At 48.3% G+C, this 25,849-nt stretch overlaps 1 protein-coding gene across 2 annotated transcripts in view; it reads left to right on the top strand.

The window, feature by feature from the left end:
* Positions 1-25,569, top strand: part of ADAM19 (ADAM metallopeptidase domain 19) — a 94,033-nt gene extending 68,464 nt beyond the window's left edge. For both annotated transcript variants that reach the window (XM_060198058.1, XM_007528625.3), the window contains 15 exons: positions 1,595-1,761; positions 3,858-3,942; positions 5,234-5,373; positions 6,240-6,417; positions 9,401-9,490; positions 10,922-11,117; positions 12,799-12,907; positions 14,638-14,839; positions 15,623-15,700; positions 15,819-15,927; positions 18,003-18,147; positions 19,334-19,418; positions 19,663-19,860; positions 21,599-21,751; positions 22,393-25,569. In XM_060198058.1, the coding sequence (XP_060054041.1) occupies positions 1,595-1,761; positions 3,858-3,942; positions 5,234-5,373; positions 6,240-6,417; positions 9,401-9,490; positions 10,922-11,117; positions 12,799-12,907; positions 14,638-14,839; positions 15,623-15,700; positions 15,819-15,927; positions 18,003-18,147; positions 19,334-19,418; positions 19,663-19,860; positions 21,599-21,751; positions 22,393-22,446 (1,989 nt within the window). In that variant the 3' untranslated portion in view covers positions 22,447-25,569. The remainder of the gene's footprint in view (positions 1-1,594; positions 1,762-3,857; positions 3,943-5,233; positions 5,374-6,239; positions 6,418-9,400; positions 9,491-10,921; positions 11,118-12,798; positions 12,908-14,637; positions 14,840-15,622; positions 15,701-15,818; positions 15,928-18,002; positions 18,148-19,333; positions 19,419-19,662; positions 19,861-21,598; positions 21,752-22,392) is intronic.
* The last annotated feature ends 280 nt before the right edge of the window (positions 25,570-25,849 follow it).

Below are 25,849 nucleotides of genomic sequence, written 5' to 3'. Positions count from 1 at the left end.
TTAAAGAAAACCTTCCTGCTAACATGGCTGGAAATGAAAGACATCATAAAAGTTAGACTTCACTCTAGCCTTAAGGAACCCTGCAGTCTGATCTCCTTTATAGAGTTAATTTTAGGGTCTCTGGGTTAAAACCCTAAGGGTTACTGGGGAGGCTTTGAAGTCTGATGATGGCACCCCATTTGTGTTATCCTGGAGGAAGTCTGGCCCTTTTCAGGGATGGGTAAAGAAGTTTTTGGGAATGAGCATCTCTCTATCTACTTATATATAATTTATGCCTATCTACTTCCAAATGGCTGGGAGACACTTCACAAGAAATACCGATAACATTGTGTTCTACCCATGTAGTAGAATACCATCAGCGATCAGAGGAAAGGAAAAACTACAAAATGGATACATCTCTGAAAATTTGCAAAGTGATAGAATCCTGACACAAAAGACCACATTTTTGTGTAATTCTGTTGGTAGAAAATTTCCAGAAAAAGAAATCCAAGAGACAGAAAGTAGACTAGTGATTGATTGGGTCTGAAGAGGATGATAATTGGGAGTGGACATGAGGGGTCTTATAGCTGTGATGGAATATTCTGCATTGGGATGAAGTGAGTCACTCTACAACTTGATCACTTTACTAGAAAATATTGATCTGGGCACACAAATAAGTGGACTTGATGGTATAAGTTGTATTTCCATAAAATTACTTTTGACAACCCATATATAAGAGAGTTTTTTGGACAAGTCAAAAAAAGATAAGGCTCAGGGGTCAGGTGGTGGCGCACCTGGTTGAATGCACATGTTACAATGCGCAAGGACTCAGGTTTGAGCCCCCGGTCCCCACCTGCAGGGGAAAACTTCACAAGTGGTGAAGCAGGGCTGCAGGTGTCTCTGTCTCTCTCCCTCTCTATCACCCCCTTCCCTTTCAATTTCTGATTGTCTCTATTCAACAAACAAATAAATAAAGATTTAAAAAATAATGAAAAAAGATAAAGCTCATGCAAGGAATTGAGACAGAAACTGTACCCCACAGGAAAGTGTAGCTTTGTGCTTACTTGCAACCAGCTTCAATGAAAGCTTTCCTCCCCTGTTTTAAAATGAAATGTGTTCTTCCTGTCTTTGTCACCTGCTAACTGAGCTCCACTTCCGGACATTTTGGCACAAGTCTGACTTTGTCCCACATGAGAGCCCTGCCCATACTTGGCAACTTTTCATCCTGTATCAGACTCCTTCCTTGAAGCTCAGTTACCCAGCTCCACTACCAGTGTGCTGCCCATCCCTCTCAGGATGTTGTACAAATTCTGAGAGAGAGGGAGAGGGAGAGAGAAAGAACACCCCTGTTGGCACCTCCCCTGGGAGAATTTTATTCTCTCTCTCTCTCCCCCCCACACCTCTCTCTATCTCTCTCCTCAGCTCTGGTTTATGGTGGTGCGGGAGATTGAACCTGGGACCTCAGGCATGAGAATCTGTTTGCATAGCTGTTATGCTATCTACCCCCATCTGAGAATTCTATTCTCTAATCTGAACACTTAGGCCAGGAAGGGTTTTGAAACAATCTCAGGTGGGTTTTCCAGATGACACTGGGGCTTCTCTATGTCTCTTCCAGTTCTACCGCTCTCTGAACATCCGAATAGCCCTGGTAGGATTGGAAGTGTGGACTCATGGGAACTTGTGTGAAGTTTCTGAGAACCCCTATGCCACCCTCTGGTCCTTCCTGAACTGGAGGCGCAAGCTGCTAATTCATAAGAGCCACGACAATGCACAGTTAATCACGTAAGTAGCCTTCTCCACTTGTTGACTGTGGCTGTGGCCTTGGCTTCTCAGCCCTAACCCCCCCCTACTCATACATGTTCCAACTCCTGAAAAAAACTTTAAAAATACTTTTTATTTTATTTTACTTAGAGACACAGAAAGATCCCAGAACACTGCTCAGCTCTGGCTTATGGTGGTGCTAGGGATTGAACCTGGGACCTTGGAGCCTCAGGCATGAAAGTCTTTTGCAGAATCATTATGGTGTCTCCTCTGCCCTGAAATACACTTTCTAAAGGATTCAAGTTGATCTTGGCACTTTGCTAGGGTAGACAAGCTAATCCACCAAAGTAGGCTCAGAAGAGGGATTCCAGGGGGCTGGGGGCTGGGGGATGGGGAGGCATGACTCCCCAGGGTGACTTTATTGATTTCTAAATGAATTCTGAGGCTCTTATAACAAAAGTTACACCTACAGTAAAACCAGTTAGCTTCTGTTTTGTAAATCTCTCTCTGAATCAGGCATCACTTAAGCTTTTCTTCACTCTTTAAAGAAACCAAGGAGCATACCCAAGAAGTACAGTCATACTCAAAACTGGGGCTAGGAGTGGTTACCTCCTGACAATTTCTTCCTTTCTTTCTCTCTCTCGCTCTTTCTTTTTTTTTTTTTTTTTGCCTCCAGAATTATTGCTGGGTCTTGGTGCCTGCACTAAAAATCCACTGCTCCTGGAGGCTATTTTATCCCTTTTGCTGCCCTTGTTGTTTATCGTTGTTGTCGTTATTGTTATTGCTGTCACTGTCATTGTTGGGTAGGATAGAGAGAAATCTAGAGATATGGGGAAGACAGAGGGGCAGAGGAAGATAGACACCTACAGACCTGCTTCACCACCTGTGAAGCGACCTCCCTGCAGGTGGGGAGCCAGGGGCTGGAACCAGGATCCTTATGCCAGTCCTTGTACTTTGCACCACGTGTGCTTAACCTGCTGAACTGCCCTGCCCACCTGCCCCTCCCCACTTCCTGACAACATCCAAACCAATTTGATCTTTGGTTACTGAGACCTTCAGCCTAAACTTTGGACCAGACTGTGACTCTGGTTTCCAGCAGGACTTCCTCTGAATCCCCTCTGGGCTTATAAAACAACCATTGGGACTTCATATAGATTTGCAGGCACTTGTGTATCCCTTTGTGGATCATTTCTCAGAAGGTAAGTCTGCCTTGATTTCAGCAAACTTTACTAAGTACCCATCATGTTTCAGATCCAGTGCAAAGTTTTAGAAACTGAAAAATAAATAGCCTGATCCAAAAGATGTCTGACTAAGAAGACAGACATGGATCCACACAGTGGGCTGGGAAGATAGCATAATGGTGATACAAAAAGATTTTAATGCTTGTGTCTCCAAAGTTCCAAGTTCAATCCCCAGCACCACCACAAGTCAGAGCTCAGTAGTGGTCTAATAAAAATAAATCAATAAATCCATCCATGTAGTGAATTTCCACATGGATCTATTCTGTAAAGTATATGTTTGTGGTATGCACAGAAACACCAGCATTTGCTCTGTTCCTTTGCCCCTGTCCTGGATGAATACAGAGGCAGGTGTAGTAATCTGTGTGTGGCTGGCTGTTTGGCAGGTTAGGGTCCCAAGTGTAAGATAAAGGGCAAAACAGCCCCTTTTGGCACCCAGCTACCCAGATGCATTTTATAAGACTCCTGATGGGACACATCTGTTTCCTTGGCCCCAGAGTAATGGGATAAAACATCAGCTCCACAGCTGCCCACCCCATCTCAACCCTAAATGCATAGCTAGGAATGTGATTTATCATCCCAGCAGGTGGTGGGAATGGGCATGATTCATTCCACCATTAGAGCTTGTGCCACGCTTTCCTCACTTTGACCTTTCCTGTGTGACAGCAATGGGATAGAGTTTTGTACGTCCAGCCCATTTCCTGCCCACATTGTGGGAAAAGAGACCTTTGGCTTTTTGTGTTTCCCTAGAACAGTGGGAGAGGAGTAGGTGAGAAGAAGTGAGGGGTGAGCTCAGCAGGACTTCCTGCTCCCGGACACATGGGAACCATCCTCCCAACCCCCCCCCCCCCCAGTGACCTTTCCCCTTCTCTTCTGCAGGGGCATTTCCTTCCATGGCACCACCATTGGCATGGCCACCCTCAAGGCCATGTGCTCTGTCTACCAGTCTGGAGGTATCAATATGGTGAGTCTCAGCTTTTCATGGTTGCTACAGAAGGCAGACAACTGCCTTAGGACAGGGTGGTACCTTCCAGAAAGCCATTCTATTCTTCTCATTGTATGGGGAAGGAAAATTAGCTTTACCATCACAAAGGGCAAGTGTCTAGCATGAAGTAAAAAGATGGAGGTGCCCAGGGCAAATTTGTACTTTCTATCATTCATCCTCAATTATCAAAGTTACAGAAACAAGCACATCAGTGCATTACTAGCAAGCTAGTTTGTTCCATATCAGGAGCTGTGGGGTATTCCAAGGCCAGCAAAATAGCTCACTTGGATAGTGAGCTGCTTTGCCATATGTGTGACCTAGGTTTGGGCTTAGCGGTCTCTCTCTCTCGCGCGCACACACACACACACACAAACACCATATTGAAGGGAGCCACAGTGTTGTGGTCTCTTCCATGCTCTCTTCACCTCTTTGTCTCTATCCCAGGAAAATAGCTCACTTGGATAGTGAGCTGCTTTGCCATATGTGTGACCTAGGTTTGGGCTTAGCACACACACACACATACACACCCCATATTGAAGGGAGCCACAGTGTTGTGGTCTCTTCCACTCTCTCTTTACCTCTTTGTCTCTGTCCCTCTGAAAAAGTCATCCCAGAGTGGTAAAGCTCTGGTGATAACTAAGGAAGGAAGGGAGGGGGAGTCGGGCTGTAGCGCAGCGGGTTAAGCGCAGGTGGCGCTAAGCTCAAGGACCGGCGTCAGAATGCCGGTTCGAGCCCCGGCTCCCCACCTGCAGGCAGGTCCCTTCACAGACGGTGAAGCAGGTCTGCAGGTGTCTGTCTTTCTCTCCCCCTCTCTGTCTTCCCCTCCTCTCCATTTTTCTCTGTCCTATCCAACAACAACGACATCAATAATAACTACAACAATAAAAAAAAAAAGGGCAACAAAAGGGAATAAATAAATAAAATAAAAAATTTAAAAAAAAAGGAAGGAAGGGAGGGAGGGAAAAGTATTTTTTCTGTGTTTTTGGTCTTGTGTTGCCATATAAATCTCAAAGCAGGTGATGGGAAATGACTGCCTTGTTTGATATTCTGTCTTTTTGAAAGTGATTTGACTGAGCATTTCTTATTCCTGTTCTCCATCTAACACCAGCTGCTCTGTCTACCTCATGTACAGGGCAGAGCTGACATTGTGGTTGAAAGCATGAACCTTATCTAAGAGCCAGAATGCACAGAATTCTTAAAAAAAGAAATAGCAGGGTTGGTGGGAGGCAATAGGAGCTATATTCTTGACCCAAGCTCTGTCCCTACACAGGACTACTCTGAGAATGTCATCGGTGTGGCTGCTACCACAGCCCATGAGATAGGTCACAACTTCGGCATGAGGCATGATGTTCCGAACTGCTGCTTGGCCAGTGATTCAGAGGGAGGCTGCATCATGGCAGCTGCCACTGGGTGAGTGCTTGGGCAGGAAGGGAGACAGGCAGTGCTTGCCAGGCCAGTGCCAGCCAGGAATCCCTGCCAGCTGGTAGAGCTTGTTGTGTCCCTCACAGCCTTGAAACAGAAAGCAGCTTACTGGACCATGAAAGGAACAGATCTATGATCTTGTCTTTTTTGGGTCTAGTCTTGTGTCCCAAGAAAATCTCTGTCTGTCACTTTTCAGGAAATGATTGGGTCTGATCGTGTTTTATCTGTCTCTAAAACTCAGAGACCTATTGTGACTTTTCCTTTTTATTCTCTCAATGTGGTGCCAAGGATGAACCCAGGGCTCATATGTGCATTCTACTGATCAGCTACCTCTCTGGCCCAATTTTTATTTTTAGTTTTATGAAGCAGACTGAGGGAGGGAGAAGCACCACTCCACCATCCATAAGATTTTTGCCAGTTTCTGTATTTGGTGAGCTCATGTGATGCTAGGGGATTGAACCTAGGGCTTTGCACATGGAAGGTGTGTGCTCCACCTGTTGAGCCACCTCCTTGCATTCCCTTCATATGAGGTGGGCATCACTGGTTTCATTTCTGAAATACCTCCTCCATATAGAGTGAGAAGAGACAGCAACATGGGGCACTTAATGCCTCTCGGTTCCTAAGAGTGAAGTAAGTTACTCTGACTTATCCTTTAATGGGGTGGTGTGTGTGTGTGTGTGTGTGTGTGTGTGTGTGTGTGTGTGTGTGTGTGTGTGTGTGTATGTGTGTGTGTGTGTGTGTGCTGGACTGTGAGGGTCTGAATATAAATGGAACCCACATCATAGGTAGTCAGAATGACTGTTGTGGCTACTTGGTGCTCAGACTCCCAGCTGACTCCCCCCTCTCTCCTGCAGACACCCGTTCCCCAGAGTGTTTAATAGCTGCAACCGGAGGGATCTGGACAATTACTTAAAGACAGGTGGGGGCATGTGTCTCTTCAACATGCCAGACACCAGCAGGCTGTACGGAGGCCATAGGTGTGGGAATGGCTACCTGGAAGACGGAGAAGAATGTGACTGTGGGGATGAAGAGGTGAGGTGTCCAGATGTCAGGGTGGTGCTAACGTGTGAGTTGGTTTTAGACCTCAAGGTCAGGACATGTGATGCAATTGAGAATCACTTAGCCCTGGGCATTCCCTTGAGCGGTTGTTGAAGACCCAACCCATTACGAAAAGGACGGGAGAGGGAGCCTTAAATACAGACTGTTTCTACAGACCCCCTACTTGGGGCTGTCAGTGTGCTCAAGTCCCAGCTCTTGTGTCTTTCTAATCCAGAATCACAGTCTCTTCCTCATGGGAGCTGTGGGTGGCCTGTCAGTCCCTCCAGGTGTACTGAATTTATTCTGGAGGCCACATAGCCAGATATATGAATCTGAACTTGGGCCTTTAGGGGGTACTTAAAATAACAAGTCTGAGTTGCTTAGCCTGAAGGATAAATGGTACAAAGGGGGTGGAGGAAGTTCTGTCATGTCTGGAAAAGGCTTTGAGGAAGAAGAATGCACAAACTACATGAACTTTTCCTTCCTTCTGATCTTCAGAATAGGTGTTTAGCTCTGTCATTTTAACAAATGTATGTTGTTCTGCAATAAAGCAAAACTAGAGAGTTCCTCCTCCTCTCTCTCTGTTGTTCAACTGGAGCTTCACAAGTGCAGCTTCACTGCTCTAGGTCTCATTTTCATTCAGATACAGAGTGAGACACAGACAGCCTTCCTCCAGTACCATAGCATCTCCCATGTGGTACCAGGCCACAGACCTGGGCTGTCTGCATGGCAAGGTACTTGCCCTACTAGTCAACTACCTCTCTGGCCCCAGTTTTCTTTTCTGAAATGTGAAAATAATGCATTTTAACATATGCCAAAAATTGGGGGAGATTACATAAGTAATCATGGATGAGGGTGAGACTGAGGATCTGCAAATGCAGATGTGGGAAAAGTGTTAGATTCTAGAACATCCTTTGCATTTTGTTTATTTATTTACTTACCAGCATGCAGCTTTTATAATAAGACAAGGCCTGGATAAAGTTCTCCCCGTTTTAGCACTGCAATTTTGAGGGATTATTCCAACCCCAGCAGGAAGAGAGGGAGTGAAAGATCACAGTGACCCAGTGGGATTTGGGGAAGACCCCCAAAATGGACTCCCTCAACTGGCCTATATTTGGAGCTGCTTATTAGTGACTGTTTACTGGGTATAGAGCATGCTTTTATACTCCAGAGCTAGGGTGGTGCTGTCCCTATTTTGTGGGAAAGCATAGTCTAGTTGGGAGACACACATTGACCAAAGCATTGCAAAAGCATAGAAAAGCAGTGCTTGGTGAGTGCCAGTTCATGGTGCTGTGATCACACATCTGATGAAGGGAGCAACCCTGCTGGGTTTGAGTGTAGCCTTTGACTTCATGGCAGAAGACCCAGTGGGACTCAGGTAGAAGAGGACCAGAACTGGATAAATGTGGAGTATTAGAATGGAAGTAGGTCTATGTGGAGCCTAGGGTGCTGTCCTTGCTCTTTCTCCTGTGGGGGCCCTGTGGTCTGGTCAGGCAGAGGGTATGGTGTGGCTCTCAGTGTGTCCAAGCCAGACAGTCATGGCCATCTTGTGACTAATCAAGCCTTGCCTGAGGGCAAGTCCCAAGCAGACACAGGTCAGCTGTGCTCGCACACCTGCTGTCTGGTGCCTGGACTAGTCACTGGGCTTGAGTGGAGCCACTGTCATCCCCACACCTCAGAAATGGGGCAGATAACCCCAGCTCACAGGCTGTGGGGGAACTCCAAGTGCAGCCTACATGGGAAGAGCCTCATGAGGAAACTGCATGAGCACAGGCCATGACTGTGACAGGAGTGTGACAAGGACACAAGGGTCACTGGGGCATTTCATCATCGTCTTTCCCATCTCATCCTGCATGTCAGCAAATCACCCCCCTTGGGGCAGGAAGGAAGAGAGGAGAACGGGGAGGCCCTCGAGACTTTCTGTTCTGTAGAGATCCAGGCCAGCCAGGGATGGGGAGGAGCAGCAGTTGTGTGAGGAACCTGAGTGAGAGACCCCCACACCCTCAGACACAGCCTTTGTTCTGAGTTCGTTCAGTGCACCCTCATGCCTAGAGGCCTGTGTTATGGGGTCACAGGGCCTGGGATTTAGGGGCAAGGAGGACAGCAGCAGAAGTCAGGGCTCTGGACATTCTGCTTGGGGTGAGATGAAAGCAGATCTCAGCATTTTCATGTCACACAGGCCTATGTCTCTAGAACCACACTAGAATACATGACACAGTAAGAAATATACATATGGACCAGAAGGTGGTTCACTGTGTGTGGTGTGTGACTTACCTGAGTTCAAGTCCTGGCACCATATGAGAGTGCCAAAACCTCTGGGCTAGTGAAATAGCTTATGTGGATAGTGCACTGCTTTGCCATATGCCCAAGCCTGGTCTCCACCATACTGAAGGAAATTTTGGTGATGTGGTCCCTTTCACTGTTTTTGTTTTGTTGTTGTTCATATATATATATATATATATATATATATATATATATATATATATATATATTATGTCTCAGCTCAGGAGTCAGCTCGGTGCCTGCACTATGAATCCACTGCTCCTGGAGGCTATTTTTTCCCTTTCGTTGCCCTTGTTGTTTATTGCTGTTGTTGCTATCATTGTTGTTGGCTAGGACAGAGATAAATTGAGAGGAGAAGATAGAGGGAGAGAAAGATACCTGCAGATCTGCTTCACCACTTGTGAAGTGACCCCCTTGCAGGAGGGGAGCTGGGGGCTCAAACCGGGATCCTTACACTGGTCCTTGCTCTTCACGCACATGTGCTTAACCTGCTGTACTACTGCCCAGCCCCCCGTCTCTTTCACTCTTTCTTTGTCTTTTTGTCTCTGTGTCTTAAAAAAAATTAAAATTAAAAAACCCAAACCACTAGGAAAACTCCAATGCTGAGGTACCTTTTTCTCTGTCTGAAATGAAAAGATCTCAGGAGTTGGTACCCAGAGGTTCACCCCACCCTTTGCATCCCCTCTCCCCATAGGAGTGTAACAACCCCTGCTGCAATGCCAACAACTGTACCCTGAGAGAAGGTGCGGAGTGTGCCCACGGTGCCTGCTGCCAGCACTGCAAGGTGAGTGCTCATCTACCTGCCATACACCCACAACAGTTCCTGCTCCATCCTGGGGAGGGCATGGTGTATGATGTTTCAGCACAGGTTGCTGGGTAGGCCCTAAAACAAAGTCCCTCACTAGGTTTAAGGGATCTCAGAGGTCCCTGCCTCCTGGAAAGTGAAAGACTGATTTGCAAAAAGAAGTTGCATAGGAGCTAGGCAGTGGTACACCTGGTAGAGTACACACATTACCATGTGCAAGGACCCCAGGTTTAAGCCCCTAGTCCCGCCTGCAGGGATGAAGCTTCATGAGTAGTGAAACAATGCTGCAGGTGTCTTTCTTTCTCTCTACTTGTCTCCCTTCACTTCTCAATTTCTCTTTGTTCTGTCAAATAAAATAATACATAAGTAAATAAATAAATATATATTCAATTTTTATTTATAAAAAGGAAATACTGTCAAAACCATAGGATAAGAGAGGTACAACTCCACACAATTCTGTATTCCATCCCCTCCCCTGATAGCTTTCCTGTTCTTTATCTCTCTGGGTGTATGGACCCAGGGTCATTGTGGGATGCAGAAGGTGGAAGATCTGGCTTCTGTAATTGCTTCCGAACTGAACATGAGTGTTGGCAGGTCGATCCATACTCCCAGCCTGTCTTTCTCTTGTAAATAAATATTTTTTAAAAATGGTCAAGAACAGTGGATTTTTCCTGTAGGCACTGAGGCCCAACAATAACCCTGGTGGGCAAAAATAAATAACAAAGAAGTGTGCAGACAGGCTTGATTCTTACCTGTAGCTCAAGACCATTATCTTTTATTTTTATTTATTTATTCCCTTTTGTTGCCCTTGTTATTTTATTGTTGTAGTTATTATTGTTATTGATGTCATTGTTGTTGGACAGGACAGAGAGAAATGGAGAGAGGAAGGGAAGGCAGAGACAGGGAGAGAGAGACAGACACCTGCAGACCTGCTTCACCGCTTGTGAAGCGACTCCCCTGCAGGTGGGGAGCCAGGGGCTTGAACCAGGATACTTTGCTGGCCCTTGCACTTTGTGCCACGTGCGCTTAACCTGCTGCGCTACCGCCAACTCCCCAAAACCATTATCTTTGGTGTGACTCAGCTGAATGGACTGCTTATTAGAGAGCAGGCACTATGCAGACAGTAACTGTTATCTTGCTGCCTAGATCTGATTTCTAACCTGGGCCCTAAGACTGCTGTGCAGAGCAAGTGAGATAGCGCTGCTGCAAACACCTGGAAGCTGAGTCCCATCCTCTAGAGAGTTTGGTGATATAGCTGATGAGGCTGCGTGAGCCAGGCAGGGCAGCAATGGGCCTGGGAGCTCCGCCCCACAGCAGTACTGCTCACCAGCCCTTTGCTTGGCAGGGGTGTGGGGAGTGGGGGAGATGGCCAGGAGGCCTAATGTTTCTACTTCTCATCACTTCACCTAGCTGCTGGCCCCAGGCACCCTGTGCCGCGAGCAGGCGCGGCAATGTGACCTCCCTGAGTTCTGCACCGGCAAGTCCCCCCACTGCCCCACCAACTTGTACCAGATGGATGGCACCCCCTGTGAAGGTGGCCAGGCCTACTGCTACAACGGCATGTGCCTCACCTACCAGGAACAGTGCCAGCAGCTGTGGGGGCCAGGTGAGCCATGTTTGCCAGCCAGCTACCCCTCCAAGTGGGGCCACCTGGAATCCTGGCTTCAGGATGGGGAGATACACAGGGATAGAGCCTGAGTCTCAGAGATCCCATGTTCAGTCCCCAACACTACTAAAAGCCAGAGCTGTACAGTGTGTTGGGCTTTCTTTCCCATTCAAATAAACAAATAAATAAATAAATCTTTAAAAAAAATAATCCTAGCTTCAAAGCAGTATTTCCGGATACTGCCCTTGACCCCTGGTGGATTTTTAGGAAGAGATGATGGACAGGCCCCTCCTGGTTCCTTGAGGCTTTCACTTCTCAGAGTGAGGAACTGGGCAGCCATAATCCATAAGAAAGATGGGCAAAGTAGAGAAGGAAATGCAGATGGCCCTTGAATTGCTGTTTAATTTCACTCATTAAGAAAAAACAAATCCAGCAAGTTTTTCATAAACCAGAGTAGCAAAGGTGATAGGATGATATAATCATGTGATAATTATAATAGTCAAACCATACCAATAATAATAATAGTAATACAGTGTTGTAGAGAGTGTGAAGCAAGGGGCCAGATAAAGCGCACATAGTATGAAGTGCAAGGATCCCATTTTGAGCCCCTGGCTGCCCACCTGCAGGGGGGTTGCTTCACAAGAAGTGAAGCAGATTTGCAGGTGTCTATCTTTCTCTCCCCCCTCCTCTCTCAGTTTCTCTCATCCTATCCAATAAAATGGAAAAAAATGGCTGTCAGGAGCAGTGGGTTTGTAGTTCTGGCACTGAACCCTGGTGATAACCCTGGAGGCATAAAGAGAGAGACGGGGGGCGGGGGGGGGCGGGGCCAGTGGCTAAAACCCCTGTAAGCAATTGAGAGTTTTCAATGGACCCATCCATTCTACCACCTATAGATGCTTCCTTCACTGGATGATAGATTAACAGGTCTTTTCTTTGCAACATTGTTAGCAATAGCAACTTATATGTCCTTCAGTAGGCACCAGTTATAGTAAACCTGGCACATCCATACAGTGGAGCGCAACACAGCTGAATAAAAGGAGATTCTGTATGTATTCAGTGACACTACATCCCACAGTAAATTGAGAAAACTAGAGATGGCAGAATAGTGACCAGATGCACTGATCTTCTCCACTATACTACCCCACAAGACATACAAGAACTAGTTCTAGAAAATACATCGTTAACTATGATTGCTTTTCCAGGGTACTGGAAAGTAGGAGTTAGAATGACTTATTGAAAAGATTCCCAAGGTATCCACTACTTTTAAAAAGATTTTGTAGGGACTGGGAAAGTAGCATAGCAGCAGCCCATAGGAGTTGTATATGAAAGGCACCAGGTGCAGTGCCTAGCACCCCTCATAATCAGAGCTGAACAGTGCATTGGTCAAACAAACAACAACATAAAATTTTGTACATCTACTACTTTTATTTTAAAATTCTGAAATAGGGAAGGCCTTCTTCAGTGCAGAAAAGACATAGCACATACATTATCCACAGTTATAAAATCTGTAAGGTGGAAATGAGGGCAGAATAACCTTAGAGAGGTTCAGGCTCAGAAAGAGAAAACTGAGTATCCTCTCCTCAAAAGCTTCCTTAACCTCACAATGATCCCAAGAACTTGAGGGTCTTCTGATGGGTACTGAGGCTGGCTGGTGAGCTGATGGCTGTTTCTTACTCCACAGGTGCCCGGCCTGCTCCTGATGTTTGCTTTGAGAGGGTGAATGTGGCAGGGGACACCTATGGAAACTGTGGAAAGGACATGAACGGGAGACACCGGAAATGCAACATAAGGTGATGACCTGTGAGCTGAAGGATGACTGCGAGGGTCCAGCTCTGGCCTCCTTACCCTACCCACTGGGTTGACACAAAGCCAAGCTTCCAGTAAACCCCTAGGATTCAGTTATCTATTCCAGGCCTTTCTGTGACAGTGCACTACCAGCCCTACAAAAGTCAGGGAGAGTGTGAATGACCTGCTTCCTGAAAGGCTGACCAGACCTTTGGGACCTTCTCACATCAGAGCAGGAAAGTCCTTTTGGGTTATTTCTACACTGTGTTAATTAGAACATTATCAAGAGAGTCCATCATTTGTTCACTCATTTATATATTTACCCATTCATTTCAATCACTTACATACAGTTATTCACCCATCCATCCAACTGCCTACTTACTCATCTGCCTATTTATCTAGTCAGCTAGTCAGCCATTCACCCACTGCCTACCTATACATCTGTCTACCATCCATCCACCTAATCATCCATCACCCATCCATTTGTTCATTCACCCATCCACCCATCCACCTACCGTTCCATCTATCCCCACTATCTATTGATGGCTAACCACAGGCCAAATTCTGTGCTGAGGACATAAAACCTTTAGTCAGTATTACATATGGTCTTGGAAATGCAGAGAGCTCAGTTCAGCACAGGTCAGTTCTAGTGGGTTAAGTGATGTCCCAAAAGAAGCTGGGCCTAAGCTGAGGCTGGGAAAAGTCATCTGGGTGAACAGATGGGAATGGTGTCAGAAAAATACCCCTAACAGAGATCTAAGTAGAGAAAAACTGGTAATAGAGGGCTGGGTGGTAGTGCACCTGGTTGAGTGCACATGTTATAATGTGCAAGGACCCGGGTTCGAGCCCCTGGTTCCCACTTACAGAGGAAGTGGTGAAGCAGTGCTGTAGGTGTCTCTGTTTACCCCTCTCTATCTCCCCCTTCCCTCTCTATTTCTGGCTATCTCTAGTAAAGATCATTTAAAAAAAGAAGAAAAACTGGCAATAGGGTGAAGTAGAAATACTTTTCTTATAAAATAGATTATTTGTGCCAGGCATGTGGCCCTAGGTTCAAGCCCCCCTGGCCCTATCTGCAGGGAGAGAAACTTCACAAGTGGTGAAAGAGTGCTGAATGTGTTTCTCTTTCTGTTTCTCATCCTCTGTTAAAAAGAAGTGGCCACTAGGCCACCAAGAAATGGTGGAGCCATACAAGCACTGAGCCCCAGTGATAGCCCTGGTGACCAAAAAAAAAAAAAAAAAAGTATAGTGTTTGGGAGCAGTAGGGTGGGAGCTGCTGAGAAATGAGCCTACTGTATGGCCAGGGAAGCTTGGACTTTGGCTCAAGAGCAGGTTAGAAATTCTGAGTTGGGGCAGACACAGGCGAGAAGATTGACAGGACCTAAAACTTGTTTGAGCCCAGGAGTGTGGCAGGGCAGAGACTCAGAGGTGATACCATGCTTCTGGCTATATCCCCTGGTGTTTGGAGGTTCTTTTTCCTCACATTGTCCTTGCTATAGAGAGAACATCCCCAGGTTGTCAACACTTAGGCCTCAGTCTGCTTGGGCACAGGGTTGAGTTTCTTCTCCCAGGTCTCAGTCCACGTGGGGCCTCGCCTGGGGAGCTCCTAGAGCATACTCCTTGCCCCTTTCCCATCCAAGCCTGCTGTTCTGTCCTGCTCAAGAAAGACAGAAGCTTTTGACTGTCCCAGCCCTCCCTGCCTCTGACTCCACCTCCTCCCCTTCCTCTCTTGGTCCAGAGATGCCAAGTGTGGGAAGATCCAGTGCCAGACCTCTGAGACCCAGTCCCTGGAGGCCAACGCTGTGTCCATTGACACCACCATCACCATCAATGGGAGGCCCATCCACTGCCGGGGTACCCATGTTTACCGAAACCAAGATGAGGAGGACATGCTGGACCCAGGCCTGGTGATGACTGGGACCAAGTGCGGCTACAACCATGTGAGTCCCTTCTGCTGCTTCCCTGGCTGCCGTCACTGGGCAATGGGAGCTAAGGAGGCTTTCCAGTCTCGAACCCCAGATTCCCACTTTCTGAACCATAGAATTTAAGACTTATTTATTAATGATAGAGGACCAGGGCACTTACATTCCAGCACTTACAGCCTTAGGGACTAAACTTGGGGGACCTCATGTTTGAGAGTTTGATTCTTTACCCACTCCACTGCTTCCCAGGGTCATTAATTAGGTTGTGAATTAAGGGATGGACTGGGTTAAGAGTCTGGGAAGCCTGGGGTGTTAATGACCCCTGTTTCAGAGTAAAACTAAAAAAATTAAAAAAAAAACATTCAAAACAGATCATGGTATGGTGTCTGACCCAGAGTGGAGTAGCGTCACCATGGTTATTATCTTTAAGTATAATATTAAAACAAGTCTATATTAATATATAATTAAACAATTAACAGGTAATATAACTGACACATGGCTATATGGAATGCAATAGTGCATTTAAAATGTTATATTGTTAACTGTAATATCTCAACAATATAATATTTGTTTTCCCCCCATCATAAAAAAAGTGACAGCAGAGAGGCTAGGTGGTAGTATACCAGGTTGAGTGCCTGGATTACAATGCACAAGGACCTGGATTCAAGTCCCTGGTCACTAGATGCAGGAAGTTAAGCTTCATAGGCAGTGAAGCAGTGATGCAGGTGTTTCTCTTTCTCCCCCCTCCCCGTCCTTGGTGTTTCTCCCCTTCTAGTGACTTTGGCTTCTTGCTTGCTACAGATCTGCTTCGAGGGGCAGTGCAGGAACACCTCCTTCTTTGAAACAGAAGGCTGCAGGAAGAAATGCAATGGCCATGGGGTATGTGTGTTGCGTTCTGGGGCTCCTGACACCGGTGGTGTCAGTAGGGCAACCCCAGGGAGGGGGCACTGTCCAGGGTGCTGACGTCTCCACCCTTTGCCCTCCACCCTCCCTCTAGGTCTGCAACAACAACAAGAACTGCCACTGTTTCAGCAGCTGGGCCCCACCCTTCTGCAACACACCAGGCTATGGGGGCAGCATCGACAGCGGGCCCATGCCCTCCAACAGTGAGTGCCTGGGTACCTGAGAGAGGGATTGGTATTGGGGGGAGCAGGTGACATGTTCACAGGAGCCATCTGAGTCCATCCCATCATGCTGATCTTATTGATGCAGGAGCCAGAAAAAATGGGGGTCATGGGGTGGCTGCTGAGTCAGTGGGGGACTCAGTTCCATCCTTCTACTGAGGAGTGGGGTCCTGCTTGGGTCAGAGCAATGGAGACAGACCATGATCTATTGACTAGTCTCATTCTCTTTTGGGGAGGGTGGGGTCCTTCCAGGTCACTTAGAAGTCGTCATGAACCTGTGATACTGCAGTGGTTCAGATCTGCACAGATAAACCCAGGTGAATGTGGGGAAGCAGATGCCTAGAAAAAATTTAGAATTTTCAGTGGGAGTCTCAGGGATTCTAGACCTTTGGTTTTTCCACTTAAAAAAATAGTAACAAAGCACATTTTAAAATTTATTATTTATTTATTCCCTTTTGTTGCCCTTGTTTTATTATTGTAGTTATTATTGTTGTTGTTATTGATGTTGTTGTTGCTGGATAGGACAGAGAGAAATGGTAAATGTAGGGGAAGACAGGGAAGGGGAGAGAAAGACACCTACAGACCTGCTTCACCGCTTATGAAGTGACTCCCCTGCAGGTGGGGAGCTGGATGCCCGAACTGGGATCCTTACGCCAGTCCTTATGCTTTGCACCACCTGCACTTAACCCACTGCGCTAATGCCAGACTCCCAACAAAGCACATTTTTAAAGCAAAATCTGTCATAAAATAAGCCCCAATGTATATAACAGATGAAAGTAGCATTTACTGATTCATATATTTTGTACATATGTATGTATCCATGCATTTATTATTACTATTTATTATTTTTATTTGCAGAGCTGGAGCAGTACTCCAGACCAGGTTTCTCCTTTATTCAGAGGGAGAAAGACACCACTGGGACTCCAGTGCCATTGCACCTCCCATATGGTGTCAGGGCTGGGCCTGGACCACTCACATGGCCCAGCTGATCTGTCTCTCTAGTCCTATACCTAGAATCTGAGAACACTGAGTCAACTGTGGAAACCATATGTAGAATTGTGGTTTATACTTCAGAGCAGTTCAGTCTAAGTCTCTCAGTGTTTTGTGCTGAGTGTTTTGTATTCAGGAAAATCAGGATTCAGGCTGAAAACTAATGGTACATGATGTTCAAGCCTGAAATCCTTGCCTCTCAGTGAGACAGAGTGACAGGAGATACCCTGCATGGAGTCTGCACCAAGTGCGGGGCCTGCTATTGATGCTAATGTCCTGGCTTCCATGTGGTGTGTGTGTGTGTGTGTGTGTTTCATTACAACTTTTTTTTTAATTCCCCAAAGGGGTACACTGTCTTTTTTATTTATTTATTTATTTTCGCTTTTGTTGCCCTTGTTGTTTTATTGTTGTTGTAGTTATTGTTGTTATTGATGTCATTGTTGTTGGATAGGACAGAGAGAAATGGAGAGAGGAGGGGAAGGCAGAGAGGGGGAGAGAAAGACAGACACCTGCAGAACAGCTTCACTGCCCATGAAGTGACCCCTCTGCAGGTGGGCTGCCAGGGACTCAAACCGGGATCCTTATGCTGGTCCTTGCACTTCGTGCCATGTGCACTTAACCCTCTGCGCTACCACCCGACTCCCTCATTACAACTTTTTTTTTAATATTTTCTTTTTTTATATTTATTTATTCCCTGTTGTTGCCCTTGTTGTTTTATTGTTGTCATCATTGTTGGATAGGACAGAGAGAAATGGAGAGAGGAGGGGAAGACAGAGAGGGGGAGAGAAAGATAGAGACCTGCAGACCTGCTTCACCGCCTGTCAAGTGAGATCCCTGCAGGTGGGGAGCCGGGGCTTGAATTGGGATCCTTATGCTGGTCCTTGTGCTTTGCACCACGTGCACTTAACCCACTGTGCTACAGCCCGACTGCCTCATTACAACTTTTAAGTTAAGATGTATAATACAAGTCAAATGCTCATCAAACATCTGCAGAAGGATCTGGAACATGGTGTTGGGCAGTGCTGCTGTGATTCAGCAGCCACTGAGTCTGGTGGGTGTGTCTGCAGGTCCCGGCCCGGTGGTGGCAGGTGTGTCAGTGGCCATCGTGGTACTCATCGCCTTCTTGCTGACATGCCACTGCTGCAGACACAACAGCAAGCTGGGCCAGCTCATGCCTTGGGCCCTCCCGTCCAAGCTACAGCAGCAGTTAAGGTACAGCAGGGCGTCCCAGAGGGCTGAGCCTCCCAGAAGGGTCTTCATGCTTTCTGTGCATAGAATTGGGCAGGAAGGAAGGTAGTGATAGATCTGATTTGTGGAAAGTGAATAAAGCCAACTTAGCTGCTGCCCTTCCTTCTCTGACATGCTCCCATGGCTGCTCTGAAGCCTCTCTGGTCATCTCTTCAGAGATGCTCCCACACTCAGTGCCTGTCCAGTTCACATTAGGATGAGGGATAAAGTTGATTTGCTGCCCTTTAGCTGAGTGATTTGTTCCTCTAGTCCAAAAAGCAGCAGAGGAAGAGCAGCTGAAGTACTCACTCTACTTTAAGCAATTTCTTCCTTTGGTGATGAAGGTGTGTTGTCAGAGGCCCCTACTGAATTACACGTATCTGGGTTGGTGAAATAGCTCACTTGGATGGTGTGCTGCTTTGCTGTGTGCTTGACCCAGGTTTGAGCCTAGCCTGCCCTGCAGTGAAGGAAGCTTCAGTACCCCTATCTATCTAGCTTGCTATCATTTATTTGCCTTTAAAAAAATTCACATGTTCTGGAGGGGATTTTAGGTCCCATGTCTTTCCAGATCTAACCCCAAGCCTGGTGTCTGGTGAGGTCTGGTGGGGTGGGAAGAATGGGCCCAGGAGAACTGCAGTGTGTAGGCAGCTAGCTCTCTGTCCTTGGGAGGGCTCCACTGGCCACACTTCCTCCAGACCTAGCAAACCAGGGTTAGGAACAACACATTCCCCTCCAGAGCATATCTGAGCAAGAGTGAGTTACTTAGCAGCATGGATTTGGGTTGGAGGGAATCAGGTGCTGGCCTCAGCGAACAACCCTCTCTCACCCTATCCCCACCCCCTCTCCCCCCTTTATTTCTCTCTTTGTTCTTTTCTTTCCTCTATCCCTCCCTTCCACCTTCCTTCTCTTTCTTTTCTTCTTCCTCCCTCCTCCTTTCCCCCTCTCCTGTCCTACCTCCCTCTCTCCCTTTTCTTCCTCCCTCCCATCCATCCATCCATCCATCCATCCATCCATCCATCCACCCATCCATTCATCTTCCATTCTCTCTTTAGCAGAGCACTGCTCAGCTCTGGTTTATGGTAGTAGTGGGAATTGAGCCTGGTACCTTAGAGCCTCAGCCATGAAAGTTTTCACATAACCATTATGTTGTCTCTCCTTCTTGTCACACCAGTTGTCCTTTCAGGGTGTCACAGAATAGTGGCACAGGCCATGCTAATCCGACTTTCAAGCTGCAGACACCCCAGAGCAAGCGGAAGGTAAGGGCTTTGTACCACCAAACTGTGATCTCCTTTATCCCTGGGTAACCTATTGGCTAGGTCATAGAAGCCATAAATTGGAAGCATTCAGTTGGTTATGACGTCCCCTGGTGACCCTGGGGGTGTGGCCAGATACCATGTTCTCCCTTCCTCTGGTACCCAGTGAAGCACAAAGACTACCCCTGAGATTTCAAGTGGAGTGAGGGCTCCTGTGTCTCAGCCAGTCCTTGCCTTGTGCCTGCAGGTGACCAGCACCCCCGAGACATTGCAAAAGCCCTCCCAGCCACCTTCCCGGCCCCCTCCAGATTATCTGCATGGTGGGTCCTCATCTGCCCTGCTGCCTTCCCCGGGGCCTGGGGCCCAAGTAGAAAGGAAGGAGTCATCCAGAGGGCCTCCACCAAGCCGGCCAGTGCCTCCTGCCCCCAGCTACCTCCTCTCCCAGGTAAGTGAGTTCCTAATACTAGGGCAGGGGATGTCATTTTCAAGGCTGTGGACAGTGGGGACCACAGGCGGGCCAATGAAGCTTGCTGAGTATGAAACGGAGCACAAAGGGGTGAGATGGAGGAGCAGGGGGAGAGAGACTCCAGGGCAGTTCCTCCCTGGCCACCACCCCTTCTACTCCAAACTCACCCCTTGCATTTTCCCCTGCTCTTTCTCTCCTGTAGCCTTTGTAAATGCTAGGTCTTTTGTCTGACACACACTTCCCTTTGCACTGCCAGCTGCTGGGGTCCTTGGCTCTTGTCAGCATGCTCCTCCTTCCTTGGCTTCCTGCCTTCCCTAACCCCCTCCCCTGTGCTTCTCTTGCTGTAGCTCTTGTCCCAGCAGATACACCTGTTGCCTCCTTTCCAGGCAGGAGTTACTTGCTCCTCTGAGGGGTGGGTACCTCTGGGAGAGGGAGCGGGGCCCAGGCTGTACGCCATTATTGGAATTCCCTGGCTTGTCTGTGCTGGGCAGCTCCAGCAAGGCCTCCAGGCAGACATAGATGTTTCCAGGATGGTGGGCAGGTGTAGTGCTGTCCAGAGTCACCCTGTATGGTTTGAGTGTCATCCTCAAGTGGGCAAAGGACTGACTCACTCAGTTTCTTTCTGGGACTTCCTTTTGTGGGCCTGGTGCTGGGTGACCCCCTGGTCTGTGCTGACACTCAGGACCAGGGGGTGGAGGACCTAGAGGCATGGGGCAGCGGCATGGCTAGTCCAGGCTGAGAACCTCAGGTTTGGCTCTGCTTCTGGAGCTGTATCTGAGCGCCATCAAGATGATGAAGTTGCACCATGGGATGGCCCAAGTATCAAACCAAGGGGGCTTAAACAACAGCCTTCCTTCCTTCCTTCCTTCCTTCCCTCCTTCCTTCCTTCCTTCCTTCCTTCCTTCCTTCCTTCCTTCCTTCCTTCTTTCCTTTCCTAACTTGATAAACAGAGAAACTGAGAGAGAAGGGGAGGTAAAGAGAAAGAGAGATACCTGCAGCACTTCTCCACCACTTGTGATGCATACGCCTGCAGGTGGGGACTGGGGGCTTGAACCCAAGTCCTTGTGCATAGTACAAGGTATGCACTCAGACAGATGTGCCACCTCCTGACCCTTAAACAATGTTAGGGGATGGTGATTCCTTTCTTTCTCCCTTTCTTTTATTTCTTTATTGGGGAACTAATGGTTTACAGTCAACAGTAAAATACAGTAGTTTGTACATGTATAACATTTCCACACAACAATACAGCCCCCACTAGGTCCTCTGCCATCATGTTCCGGGACCTGAACCCTCCCCCACCCACTCACCCCAGAGTCTTTTACTTTGGTGTAATACACCAACTCCAGTCCAAGCTCTGCTTAGTGTTTTCCCTTCTACTCTTGTTTTTCAACTTCTGTCTATGAGTGTGATCGTCCCATTATTCATCCTTCTCTTTCTGACTTGTCTCACTTAGCTTGATATCTTCAAGCTCCAAGAGGATGGTGATTTCTAACTATAACAGGCACTGCCAATTGGCTCTCCAAAAAGGGCTGTAGCTTGAATGTGCAAACACATGTGTACACACCCGCATGTAGCTCTCATTTAAATGGGATCATGTAGTATCTCTCTTTCAGTATATGAGTGGGACTATACTGGGAACACTTGGATAACATTTCGGGGATGTTCTCTTGTGAGTATCCCTCCAGCTTTTGAATGAGGCTTGTTGCTTCCTCCCCAGGATCTCTCCCGGCCTCAGCCACCGCAGAAGGCTCTCCCAGCTGACCCAGTCCCGAGTCGCAAAAACCTGCCCGGGCCAGGCAGCATCTCCATACTGAAGTCTCCTGCCATGGCCCCTCCACAGCCCCGGCCCCTAGCAGCCCCTGCTCCAAAAGTAAGTGTGCTGTGTGGCTACTGTGTACCCTGAGGTGAGAGCCCCCGGGCTCTGGTGTCAGGCTGTGGCTGAAGAAATGAGCCTGTTCAAGTGTCTAGAACAAAGATTGAGGGTGGAAGCTTAGCTTCCTTTAAATTAGTGAAGTGTCATAGTTTTGTGTGGCAAACTAAGCAGTGCTTAGTTAAATATCTGAACTGCTCCACACCTGAATCTGTGACGACCACTTGGTACCGACTTGGGCTCACACCCTGCTATGATCAGCAATCAGCTAGAAGCAGCCATGGCTGCCCCAGCAGGTGGTGCACAATGGCCTCCCTATTCCTTCCCTTCCTGGGCTGATGACATCTCAGGCTGCAAGGGCTGGAGTTGGGGTCAAAAAAGGAGGGGTCTCTGGGGCTCAGCTGCAGCTTTGGGGGGAATGAGAGAGGAGGCAGCCAGCTCAGGTGAGAGCACTGGCTCTCAGGATAAAGCTGATGATCTGGACAAGCAGACACATGGACAGACAGTTGTTCTTCTCAGCCAATAGCCTGTCTCCTTTCACCCTTCCTATCTCTCAAATGCAAGAGAACACTCCCCCCACCCTTCTCATGAGCCCCATGAGCTCAGCATTGAGTTGATGTTGCCCCTCTTTCTCTCCACAGTTCCCTGAGTACAGATTGCAGAGACCAGGGGGCATGTCTAACTCGAAAATGTAGAACCTTCTAAAGGAGTTTTGGCCTTTAGATGTGGGAGAACCCTGCACACACAGAGGACTCCGAGCCATGGAATCTGATCAGCATGTTCGGGTGCCTCCCCCTGCCTCCCCTCCTCCCAGAACCACTGCATCTCTGACCTCATCTTTTAAACCCCAAGCTACCTCTGCTTCCTTGGGGCCAGGAGAGGACTATCTGGTGGTGTCCACAGGCGTGAGGAGAGGTGCGTCTTCTCACCTGGCCCTTCACCTAAGAATTGGACTGTGAGTGGTGGGTCTAGTTGGGAGGAGGCTGGCCAGGCCTCAGCAAGGAGATGCCATCCATCTTTTCCCCCTCACCCCTGCACTCCCCGGCTCCACACCAGGACTGGGAGGGCCCTTTTGTGGCCCGCTCTGGGGAGGCAATAGCTTCTGATTCTGTGGTCACACATGAACATGTCCCTCTCCTCACACCCTGTCCCCTCCCACACCCTCTTATTCACACGGGTCACTCTGACTCCAACAGGTACTATAGGTAGGCAGTGTAGACAGCAGGGGAGCCCTCTCTGGGCTACCTCTGAGCCATGATGCCAAAGCTTGCACCTTTCCACTCTCCATCATCCTTGGTTGTTCCTTGTTTTCTCTTCTGCACTTCCCAGTGTCATCGTGGTTCCTTACCACCTCCACCCCCACCCCACTGGGCCCACCTGCCATGTGGTGCTATGGACAGTTGACCCAGCTGGGGGCCTGGTGCTTGAGACCCACCTATGAGGAGGGACCCGTCTCAGTGTTACCCACTGGATTTCCTGCCTTGGTTCTCAAGAGCACTAGCCAGGGTTCACAGCTTCATTTCCCTTTGTGCTTTCTGACCTCAGCAGGGTAAGGGTCTCCCTGCATTGCCACCCCCAGTTGAACTCAGGTGCCCAGTATGCCAGTGAATGGTGAGGGGCACAGACATATCCCGGCAGCCAGTCACCTACTGGGGCAAGCTCTGAGCAGAGAGCCATGCTGATTGCAGCATTGTGTAGCACTTTCTGAGTTGGGACCCCCCCCCCCCAGTTCATCAACCTCCTTCCTGTGTCTGCCTCATGGCCACTGCCCTCGTCTGACCCTGACAGCAGCAGGAATGTCACTGTTACAGGCCCTGGTCTCCCTGGGAGAGAAGAAGGCTACATGGTGCTGGTGTACTGTGTGTGGGGTGAGTTTTTGCTCTCCCCTACCCTCAGAAGGTGCTGGAAGCCTTGCCACCCTCCCTTTCTGAGTGCTAGTTTGTGCTCACCAACCTTACTGCAAGGAAGACTCTGAGCTTACTCTGAGCCTACACCCAGGGCCCCCAACAGTTCTTTGGACATAGCAGGTGCTCAATAGATGTTTTTTTTTTTTTTGGGGGGGGGGTCTGTGCACCCTAGGGATACACATGGGGTGGATTTAAAAAGATCTCAGGAAAGAGACTCTCACTCTCAGGTCCTCATGACATGAGTGAAGTCCTGTCCCCCTGTACCTGGCTTGGGTCTTGGTGGCCCACACAGCCTATAGCCAATGTCCACTTCCCTTGGTACCTAAGTCAGGGGACAGTTGGCCACCCAAGTATGCTACTTTAAATGCCCAACCCCCAAGTCAGGGCCCCCCAAAAGGTGAAAGTTCCCCAACAGAGAGCCCACTGAACCCACAGATGGGCCTGCACTGTCACCCCGGCACACAGGGAGCTGCAGTCCACATGGCTACAGGAACCTCTTGAACCTGCTGGGAGCCACACGGGGAGGAGACCCAAGCTACTGCTTTTCTTGGTTGCTTTTCTTCTTTTCCATTAGTCATACCCCTATCCCCAAAAATCATACTGTGAATTGGAAGGTCAGATGTGGTGGTAAGAGACTCAAGGCTGTGCTTTGGCTGTTCTACACTTTGCACTGTGTAGGGAGCTGGGGGCACTGTCTTGGTGGGCTGGGGAGACCCTCACAAGCCAAGCCAGTGACCTCGCCCCCCCTTCCCTCCTGCATTCAGGAGCTGCTTTGAGGTGACAGATGAACACAGATTCAGACTTAAGGAAGGAAAGGCTGTATGCAGAAGATTCATGTGAGAAGGGGGAAGGGACCATGGCAGTGAGGTGGAGCTATAGCCACAGGGACATGCCAGGGCCAGCTGCCACCAGGGCTGGGCGCAGCTCACTGCCCAGCAGGAAGAGGACTTGTCTTTTGTGGGACTGAGTGATCCTGGCTGGAAAGAACTGTGTCTAGGGAGGTCTCTGTAAAGGGTCCTTTTCTGACTCAGGTTTTGGGATTGGTCCAAAAAGAAAGTCTAATCAAAGCTGGATGAGGCAAGTTCTAAGCTTTTTGTGCAGAAAGAGATGCATGCAAACCTTAAAAAAAAAAAAAGCCTCTTATAACCTGGGAGATGTCTGTAAGAGCTACAACTGAAGCGTAAGACTCAGAGGTCTGGTACTCTGCTTCTGTCTCAGTGGGCCCAGCTCATGGTTCCTAGTGACAGCCATCAGTTCTTTCTAGTCTTGTTTACCTCTCTCTGTCTCTCTCCCTCTCTCTCTCAGACAAGCCCCTTTCTGCCCCAGCTCACAGAGCCTGTGGTCTCCAGTTCATGCAGTAGTTATGGAATTTTGTCACAGAGCTTATAGTATTGCTGTAGCCTCTTCTCCCAATGCCTTAGCTCCTTGCCATCTCTCTATGATCCCCTTCCATAAGGCCTCCCCCCCTTCACTGGGTCTAAATTTGCTTCTACCCAGCAAAGGACATGCACTGCTTGCACATATCATGGGGGGGGGGGGCAGGGGGCGGCTGCGCCAGAAGCCACTGACTGTGCTCCATGTGGGACAGCTCAGCTGCTCACCCCGGAAGGCCAAGAAGAATGCCAACTGGAAGGGCACCCCTTCCCCTGGGAGGCCTAGCCAGGTGCCCCAAGTCACCTCTGGCACATCCTATGCCTCCCACCGTGTGCCCGTGTGTGTTTGGGACCCAGGGCAATGTGAATTTTCTTTTTTACTTGGGAGATTACCCATGGAAAATAGATCCACCTCTCTCTTGTTCACTTGTTAATTGTTTACAATACTTGTACATCTATGCAAGATACTTGAATGGGCCATTGTGCCTTTTTTCTTCCTTATTTGTATTTATGTCAAATAAATTGTTGTTTAAATTGTCTGGTTTGTCATCTTTTTGTCTGTCTGTTTCTTGCCTCACTGTTTGGCCTGGAGAGGAGCCAGTGCTTGGAGGACCCCCTTCCCCCAGGACTACACTCCAATAGACTCAATCAGTCTAACCTCTTAGGAGGATGCTGAGCATGAAAAAGCCCAGGTATTTCTCTGGACCCATCAAGGAACAGTTTGTCTCTGCAAAGTTTGTCACTCGCAAGCTGGTTGAGTCTATCTGGGTCTTGGGTCACAGGAGGCAGAATGGAGTCTGTTTTTCACTGGTTGGTCC

The sequence above is a fragment of the Erinaceus europaeus genome, chromosome 9, assembly GCF_950295315.1.
Source record: "Erinaceus europaeus chromosome 9, mEriEur2.1, whole genome shotgun sequence".
Classification (NCBI taxonomy): Eukaryota; Metazoa; Chordata; class Mammalia; order Eulipotyphla; family Erinaceidae; genus Erinaceus; species Erinaceus europaeus.
Note: the sequence above shows the minus strand (reverse complement) of the source record. Positions and strands in the feature narration are given on the sequence as shown.